General features: G+C 57.8%; 1 protein-coding gene across 1 annotated transcript in view; it reads left to right on the top strand.

Annotated features, from left to right (window-relative positions):
• The window catches only part of LOC107119320 (golgin subfamily B member 1-like), a 60,327-nt gene that overhangs the window by 35,410 nt on the left and 15,725 nt on the right, over positions 1-9,192 (top strand). The window contains 4 exon segments of the mRNA XM_015421789.1: positions 1-1,193; positions 1,230-1,583; positions 3,213-3,331; positions 7,673-7,790. The exon segment at positions 1-1,193 is cut by the window's left edge and continues 38 nt beyond it. Coding sequence (XP_015277275.1) covers positions 1-1,193; positions 1,230-1,583; positions 3,213-3,331; positions 7,673-7,790 — 1,784 coding nt within the window.

Below are 9,192 nucleotides of genomic sequence, written 5' to 3'. Positions count from 1 at the left end.
AAGAGCTGACGGATAAGCTCCACGAGGAGATCGGCAGCAAGGAGCAGAGGATCGTCAGTCTCCTGGCCGCCCGGGAGGAGGCCGTGGCCGCCGCCGTCTCAGAATCCCAGCAGCGCCACGAGGAGGAGCTGAAAGAGATGGAGGGCAGGATTGCCAAGGGGGAAGAGGAGCGGGCGGCCTCGGAAGACGAGAGGAGGAGAGCTCTGGAGAAGGCGGATCGCCTCCTGGAGAAGCTGAAGAGCGCCCGGGAGGAAGGCCAGAAGCACAAGGCCCAGCTGGACTCCTTCACCAAGTCCATGTCTTCCCTGCAGGACGACCGGGACCGGGTCCTGGGCGACTACCAGCAGCTGGAGCAGCGCCACCTGTCCGGCATGCTGGAGAAAGACCAGCTGATCCAGGAGGCGGCGGCCGAGAACAACCGGCTGAAGGAGGAGATCCGGGGCCTCCACGGCCGGGTGGACGACCTCCACGCCGAGAACGCCAAGCTGGACGCGGAGCTGATCCGGTACCGGGAGGACCTCAACCAGCTCATCGCCATCAAGGACAGCCAGCAGAAGCAGCTCTCCCGGGCCCAGCAGGAGCGCATCCAGGCCCTGGAGAAGGAGAAGGCGGGAGCCGAGGCTCTGCTGAGGGAGGCGGAGCGGTCCACGGAGGCCCTGCGCGGGGACAAGCACCGTCTGGAGCAGGAGGCGGAGGCCCTGCGGAGCTCCCTTTCCCAGCTGCAAGGGGAGATGGCGGCGCTGCGGGAGAGCGGGCCTGTGCTGGAGCTGCAGGCGCGGCTGCAGGCCAGAGCGGACGAGGCGCAGGAGCTGAGCGGCCAGCTCTCCCGGGCCCAGCAGCAGGCAGCAGAGCTGGAGGAGGAGCTGTCCCTCGCACGCCAGACCGCAGCCCAGCAGCTGCAGGAGGCGGAGGCCCAGATGAAGAAGGAGCTGCGGAGCCTGCACCACGACGCCGGGCTGATGCGCAACGAGACCGAGACGGCCGAGGAGCGGGTGGCCGAGCTGGCCAAGGACCTCCTGGAGATGGAGCAGAGCCTCCTGGCCGCCACCGAGGAGAACCAGGACCTGAAAGCTCAGCTCCAGTCCTTCGGGAAGGCCATGAGCTCCCTCCAGGACAGCTGGGACCGGTCCAACGAAGAGCTGCGCGCCCTGGAGAAGACGCACGCCGCGGACTTGGAGGAGCAGCGGTCCCTGGTCCGGAGCCTCCGGGAGGAGAAGGCCGAGCTGCAGGAGGAGCAGAAGACGCTGGGCCGGGAGCGGGCCTCGCTGGCCTCCGAGCTGGCAGCCCTTCAGGCCTCCCTCGAGGAGAAAAGCCTCCTGGCCCAGCAGCTCCAGGCCAGAGAGGCCGAGCTCCACCGCCTGGCCTCTGAGCTGGAGGGGGCCTCCGGCCAGGTGAAGTCCTTCTCCAAGGCCATGGCCAGCCTGCAGGACGAGCGAGACCGCCTGCTGAGCGAGCTGGACCGAAGCCGCCGGGAGCACGGGGTCCAGCTGCAGTCGGCCCCTCCGGGGACTTCCGTCAGCCCTGCCGAAGCCCAGAGCCTCAAGAGGGCCTTGTCCTCTCTGCAGAACGACCGGGAGCAGCTGGTGAGTGGGCAGTCTTATCTTCTGGGCGCCCTGGGCCTTCCGGGGAGGATCCTTGGCACTCTTTGCTGCCCCCTGGTGCCTGGGAGCCAGTCTGCAGGTTGAGCGACCCCCCCCCCCCCCCAGCTGCTGTTCACTCAAGCCATGCCACTTCATTGCGGAGCCGGGGAAAGCGCAGAGGAGGGCAAATGAGATGATGAGGGGGTTGGAGCCCCTTCCCTGTGAAGAAAGGCTGAGGAGTCGGGGGCTTTTCCGTTTAGAAAAGAGAGGACTACAGGGAAACAGGATAGGGGTTAATAAAATTATGCATGGGGTAGAAAGCGAGAAATTGCAAGTAGATAAATAGGTACCACTTCGGTGGGAAGGTCACAGCGTTCCGTGCTCCTTGGTGTTTAGTCATGCCGGCCACATGACCACGGAAACGTCTTTGGACAGCGCTGGCTCTTCGGCTTTGAAACGGAGATGAGCACTGCAACCCTAGAGTCGGATTTGACTGGCTTTCGAGCAAGGGAACCTTTACCTTTACCTTTTTAGAGAGAGCTGACAAAGGGCAATTTTTCTCCCTCTCCCAAAATACTAGGATTCGAGGGCATCCAGTGTAACTGAGGGACAGTAGGTTCAGGAAGGAAGGAAAGAAGAAGAAGAAGAGATTGGATTTATCCCCCGCCCTTCACTACCCAAGGGAGTCTCAGAGCGGCTCACGAACTCCTTTCCCTTCCCCTCCCCACAACAGGCACCCTGTGAGGCCGGCGGGGCTGAGGGAGTTCTGACAGAAACTGCCCTTGAGAGAACAGCTCTGACAGAACTACAGCTTGCCCCAGGTCATCCAGCCAGGTGCAAGTTGGAGGAGTGGGGAATCATACCCGGTTCTCCCAGATTAGAGTCCGCGCACTTAACCACGACACCAAACTGGCTCCTTTACGCGGAGAGTTATTAAAATGTGGAATGCCAGAGAATGTAGTGATGGCCAAAGGAATAAAGAGCTTTAAAACTGGATTAAGTACATTCATGGTGGATAAGTCTGTAGCTGCTGGATGACCTTGGGCAAGCCATAGTTCTGGCAGAGCTGGTTTCTCATGAGCAGTCCTCGAAAGAGCTCTCTCAGCCCCGCCTACCTCCCAGGGGAAGGGAAAGGAGTTTGTCAGCCGCTCTGAGACACCGACTAAATCCAATGATCTCCTCCTCTTCCTCCTCCTCCTCCTCTTTATCCATTTTATTTTATCCTCACATCAACACTGTGAGGGAGGCGAGGCTGAGAATGCTTGACTGGCCCGAGGTTATTGGGGGGATCGACCCAACCGGCTGGGTCTCCTCCATGGTTTTCGGCAAAGTGTGTCTTGGGGCTTTTGAGTCTGCCATTGCAGCTCCAGGGGCTCGGATCTTGTGGTTCGTTTCTCCATTAGAAAGTGCAAGAAAAGAGAATTTGCAAGGGGTCTGGGAGGGAGAATGGGAAGCAAGGTCAGCAGAGAGAGAGAGAGAGAGACCCAAACTCACGGCTCTCACCTGGCGGGTACACAAAAGGCTCCGGCGGTGAGGTCTTTGCCAGGGGCTTGAGAGCCTAGCCCGCATCTCGGTGTGCTGGTCCTTGCGCAGAGGAGGCCATTATGACCCGGTCCTTCTCTTTGTCCCAAGCTGGCGGAGCTGAAGAGCCTCCAGCAGCAGGCGCGGGCGGACACGGCCGAGCTGGCGCGCCTCCGGGCACAGCTGCAGGAGCAGAAGGAAGACGCGGAGCGGCGGCAGCAGCAGCTGAGGTGGGAACGCCGCCGGCTCGGGTTGGGTTTGCTGCCCCATGGGGGGGGGGAGGACATATACATGGAGCTGCCCTAGACTGAATCAGAACCTCGGTCCCTCCAGGTCAGTTTTTCTACTTGGACTGGCAGCGACTCTCTAGGGTCTGAGATGGAGAAAGGTCTTTCCTGTCACCTCCTGGCTGGTCCTTTTTAACCGGAGATGCCGGGGATTGAGCCTGGGGCCTTCTGCAGGCCAAGTAGAGGCTCTGCCACTGAGCCACAGCCCCTCTTGACAGCTCTCCAGGGTCTGAGGCAGAGGTCTTTCCCATCCCCTCCTGCCTGGTCCTTTTTAACCGGAGATGCCGGGGATTGAGCCTGGGGCCTTCTGCAGGCCAAGTAGAGGCTCTGCCACTGAGCCACAGCCCCTCTTGACAGCTCTCCAGGGTCTGAGGCAGAGGTCTTTCCCATCCCCTCCTGCCTGGTCCTTTTTAACCGGAGATGCCGGGGATTGAGCCTGGGGCCTTCTGCAGGCCAAGTAGAGGCTCTGCCACTGAGCCACAGCCCCTCTTGACAGCTCTCCAGGGTCTGAGGCAGAGGTCTTTCCCATCCCCTCCTGCCTGGTCCTTTTTAACCGGAGATGCCGGGGATTGAGCCTGGGGCCTTCTGCAGGCCAAGTAGAGGCTCTGCCACTGAGCCACAGCCCCTCTTGACAGCTCTCCAGGGTCTGAGGCAGAGGTCTTTCCCATCCCCTCCTGCCTGGTCCTTTTTAACCGGAGATGCCGGGGATTGAGCCTGGGGCCTTCTGCAGGCCAAGTAGAGGCTCTGCCACTGAGCCACAGCCCCTCTTGACAGCTCTCCAGGGTCTGAGGCAGAGGTCTTTCCCATCCCCTCCTGCCTGGTCCTTTTTAACCGGAGATGCCGGGGATTGAGCCTGGGGCCTTCTGCAGGCCAAGTAGAGGCTCTGCCACTGAGCCACAGCCCCTCTTGACAGCTCTCCAGGGTCTGAGGCAGAGGTCTTTCCCATCCCCTCCTGCCTGGTCCTTTTTAACCGGAGATGCCGGGGATTGAGCCTGGGGCCTTCTGCAGGCCAAGTAGAGGCTCTGCCACTGAGCCACAGCCCCTCTTGACAGCTCTCCAGGGTCTGAGGCAGAGGTCTTTCCCATCCCCTCCTGCCTGGTCCTTTTTAACCGGAGATGCCGGGGATTGAGCCTGGGGCCTTCTGCAGGCCAAGCAGAGGCTCTGCTCACTGAGCCACAGCACCTCCTCCTTTCCCTTCGTGGGACACTTCCCCTTCCACCAGTTTGAAGAGCTGGAGCCTCTGTCCTCAGCAGCCCAGGACTTCAGTGGTTCCCAAAGGGCACGGCCCTCCTTTCATGTTCGTGCCTCCAAGCAGGTGGTCTTGTTATCCTCACAATATTCTGTCAGTGCAGTAGACAAGGCACCAGGTGAGCTGAGGTCAGGAGGGCATCCCCTGATTTGGGTGCCACAACACCTGCCTCACCTCAGAAGATGGGGTGTACCCACGACAGAACCCCTGTCAGCGCTTTGAATGTACCGACAGATTTATATGGGAACGGGGGGTCTTTTAGAAATCCTTGTCCCAGACTGTTCATTGGATGTTTCCAAGTAATACCAGCACAATTGTTTTAGTACTGGCAAAAGAAGTTCTTTATGGGTTGCCCAAGGGAGAAATCTGGCTGCTGCATTTTGCACCAGTTTCTGGCCAGTCTCCAGGGGAAGCCCCATGTCAAATGTGTTGCAGTAGCCCTGCCTGGCTCTGACAAGAGCATGAATAACTAGGGCCAGATCACTGACGTGTCCTTGACTTGCTCGCACCAATTCTGCCTGTTATGGAACTAGGGGTGTGTAAAATAAAAATAAAAATTTGGTCTGATTCGGAATTGGCTAAATCGCGCAGAATCAATTTCAGCGGGCAGAATGACTCCCGCATGTCAATTTGGGCAGTGCGAGCCCACTCGGCCAGCCAAATATCAATTTCAGCCCTATTATATTCTATGGGCCATTGAAGTCAATGGCGAAAACATAGGGTGTATTCTGGGGGCTGGAGGGGAGGGGGTTTGAGGGAGAGGATCCGAACTTGCAGGGTTTTTTTCCCCACCATAAGTTTTTTCCCCACCATAAAGAATGGAGGGGATGGGGGCAACCTGTTTTGGGGCCTGTAGAATTGGACCCCCTGGTCCAACGTTCTTGAGACTTGGTGGGTATCTTGGGGAGAGGGTCCAGCAGCTATCCTGCGAGTTTGGAGCCTCTCCCTCAAACCCCCTCTCCTCCAGCCCCCAGAATATATCCTATATTTTCGCCATTGACTTCAATGGCCCATAGGATATAGTGGGGCTGAATTGCTGCTGAAAGTCGGCGGCAATTCGGTGACAAACCGATTCGCACCAGAGAATCTGAATCGACCCCCAGCAGCCCGAATGGGCCATTTTCGGGGGTGCATTCAGTTCAGACGAACCGAATGCACATCCCTATATGGAACAGAGAATGTAGCTGTGCAGCCTGTTACATCCACTGAGACACCTTGTTTAGCTGTTTCTTTTTCTTTCCACCTGGCTTCCGAGTTCATCCTACATAATCTCAGGCCCATTTTTGTAAGTCGTAAGGCTGGAAATCTGGTCTTCCAAACCACGGAGACTGTCCACGGGCTGCCTTCTGTGCTCAGGACTCAGTCTCGCGCTGTCCTAGCAGGATGGTGGGGCACGTGAGCTCCTGGCCATACTGTGCCGGTGGACTACCCAGCACTGACTCTTTGTCCCTCGTTTAGAGTACCACACAATTCTTTGTTAAGACCCATAAAAGCAGATGTGCTGGATCAGACCAGTAGCCCATGTAGCCCTTTGTTCTGCTGTATATAGTGTCAAACCAGGATATGGCAGAGCTGGAAAGCGTGTAGAAGAGGGAATCTTTCCATTGAGGAAAGGTAACAAGTCTAGGATTTTTTGGTTTGGAAAAATGGCTGGTGGGGGACGTGAGAAGTATGTATGGGGTGGAGAAAGTGAAGAGAGAGAGTCCTTTCCCCTCCTTCTTCCAAAGTACGAGAACTCAGGGGCACCGAGTGAAGCTGACGGACAGTAGGTTCAGGAAAAATGATGGAACTGTGGAATCCCCTGCCACTGGACACAGGGACACCGAGTGAAGCTGACGGAGAGTAGGTTCAGGAAAGATGATGGAACTCTGGAATCTCCTGCCACTGGACACAGGGATGGCCATGAGCATCGATGGCCTCAGAAGGGGCTTAGACAGGTTCAGGGAGGGAAGGTCTGTCGAGGGCTGACAGCCAGCTTGGCTAAACTTAAAATGTCAGAGGCAGCAAACCTCGGAATCCCAGGGGGAGGAGGCAGCATCAGGAGAAGGCCTCGGCCTCTGTGCTCCGTTTGTTGAACCTTCAATGCAACCGGTTGGCCCAGGTGTGATGCTGGACTAGATGAACCAGTGGCCTGATCCAGCAGGGCACTTCTGATTCTTACAAAGGCCTCGGCCTCCATGCTCTGCTGTTGGCCCTCCAGAGGAACTCCAGAGGAACTGGTTGGCCACTGTGTGAGACGGGATGCTGGACTGGATGGACCCTCACTGGTCTGATCCAGCAGGGCTCTTCTGATGTTCTTATGAGGGCCTCAGCCTCCGAGCCCTGTTGTTGGCCCTTATGAAGGCCTCGGCCTCTCTGCCCCATTGTTGGCCCTCCGAAGGAACTGGCTGGCCACTGACTGAGAAAGGAGGCTGGACTAGAGGGACCCTCCCTGGTCTGATCCAGACTAGAGGGACCCTCCCTGGTCTGATCCAGCAGGGCTCTTCTGAGGTTCTTATGAAGGCCTCGGCATCTGTGCCCTGCTGTTGGCTCTCCAGAGGAACAGGCTGGCCCCTGTGTGAGACAGAATGCTGGACTAGATGGACCACTGGTCTGATCCAGCAGGGCGCTTCTGATGTTCTTCTCAGGGAAAGGCCTTGGCCTCTCTGCCATGTTGTTGGACCTCCGGAGAAACTGGCTGGCCCCTGTGTGAGACGGGATGCTGGACTAGGTGGACCCTCACTGGTCTGATCCAGCACGCCTCTTCTGTTCTTATGAGGGCCTCAGCCTCCGAGCCCTGTTGTTGGCCCTTCAGAGGAACAGCCTGTCTGCTGTATGAGAAAGGATGCTGGGCTAGATGGACCATTGGTCTGATTCAGCAGGGCACTTCCGATGTTCTTCTCAGGGAAAGGCCTCGGCCTCTGTGCCCTGTTTGGTTGACCCTTCAGTGCAACTGGTGGGCCCATGGATGATCCTGGACTAGATGGGCCCTCACTGGCCTGATCCAGCAGGGTGCCTCTCATGTGGGCTTCTTCTGCCTATGGGTGTTTCCTCAGAGAGGAGAAGGCGGCCTGGGAGCTGGAGACAAAAGAGCAGCCGCTGAGCCGTGCACAGACAGCCGTGAGGGAGACGAGGGCCAGCGTGCCTCTCGAGGAGGAGCAGCACCAAAGACAGGTGAGGGAGGGAGGGAGGGGTGGGTGGGTGGCCCACAGAGGTGCGAGAGGGCCTCAATGCACGGGGGCGGGGGGTTGATTGCTGGCTGGGAGAGCTGTCACGTCACCATTGGCCCCCCTCTTCCCTCGCCTCGGCGTCTAGTCACGCCGGCCACGTGACCACGGGGAAAGTCTCCGGACAGCGCTGGCTCTTCGGCTCGGAAACAAAGATGAGCACCGCCCCCCTAGAGCTGGCTTCGACTGGCTTTTCGAGCAAGGGAAACCTTGACCTTGACCTTCTACCCTGACCAGGAGGCATTTCGTGTGGCGATCGGTCCGCCTCCCACAAAGCTCTGCTACCCCACGGAACTGGCTGTGGATATTTTTGCAAGTGTTGCTGTTTGGCTCTCTTGTATTCTCTGAGAGCATTTTAAATCTGTCCTGGGTTCATCTTGCTTGGCTATTGCTCAGACCGTGTTGTTGGCGCCCTGGGCCATGTGTTGTTGGCGCCCATGTGCAGCCGCTGGTGTGACCTTGGGTCACTCAAGTTCATTCAGAGCTGTTCTCTCCAGGGCAGTTCTCGAGAGAGCTCTCTCAGCCCCGCCTCCCTCCCAGGGTGTCTGATGTGGGGAGGGGAAGGGAAAGGCGTTTGTAAGCCGCTCTGAGACTCCTCCAGGGAGTGAAGGGCGGGGTATGAATCCAATCTAGTCCTCTTGTTCTTAGTAGCCCGGAGGGTTCCCATTTTGGCGTGGGGTAGGGTTTAAAATAACCTGCCCAAAGCCTTTGGGCATGGAGAGGCCTCCAGCCTGCCACTAGCAAGAATCCGAAGAAAAGAGAAGAGATTGGATTTATAACCCACCCTTCGCTTGGAGTCTCAGAGTGGCTTACAAACTCCTTTCCCTTCCCCTCCCCACAACAGACACCCTGTGAGGTGGGTGGGGCTGAGAGCAGTGTTCCCTCTAAGCTGAGTTAGTGTAAGATAGCTCACAGTTTTTTAGCCTCTGGCTCACACATTTTTGCCTTCGCTCAGGAAGGATGGCTCCAGAGCAAACTAATTCATGCAGTAGCCAAATCGCTTGCTCACAACTTTAATGCCAGTAGCTCACAGAGTAGAATTTTTGCTCACAAGACTCCACAGCTTAGAGGGAACATTGGCTGAGAGAACTCTTTCGAGGACTGCCCTTGAGAGAACGGCTCTGACAGGGCTATGGCTTGCCCAAGGTCATCCAGCCAGGTGCAAGTGGAGGAGTGGGGAATTAAACCCGGTTCTCCCAGATTAGAGTCCGCACACTTAACCACGACGCCAAACTGGCTCTTGTGACTGGGTCTGGAACCCTCAAACCGAGCAGGGGCAGCCTTGCGTGTCTGTGGCTGAGCACTCATTCCCCGCAGGTTCCCCCGGAGGCGGCTTCATGGGCGGATGC

Source organism: Gekko japonicus, unplaced genomic scaffold (assembly GCF_001447785.1).
Source record: "Gekko japonicus isolate JY-2015 unplaced genomic scaffold, Gekko_japonicus_V1.1 scaffold4778, whole genome shotgun sequence".
Taxonomy (NCBI): Eukaryota; Metazoa; Chordata; class Lepidosauria; order Squamata; family Gekkonidae; genus Gekko; species Gekko japonicus.
Note: the sequence above shows the minus strand (reverse complement) of the source record. Positions and strands in the feature narration are given on the sequence as shown.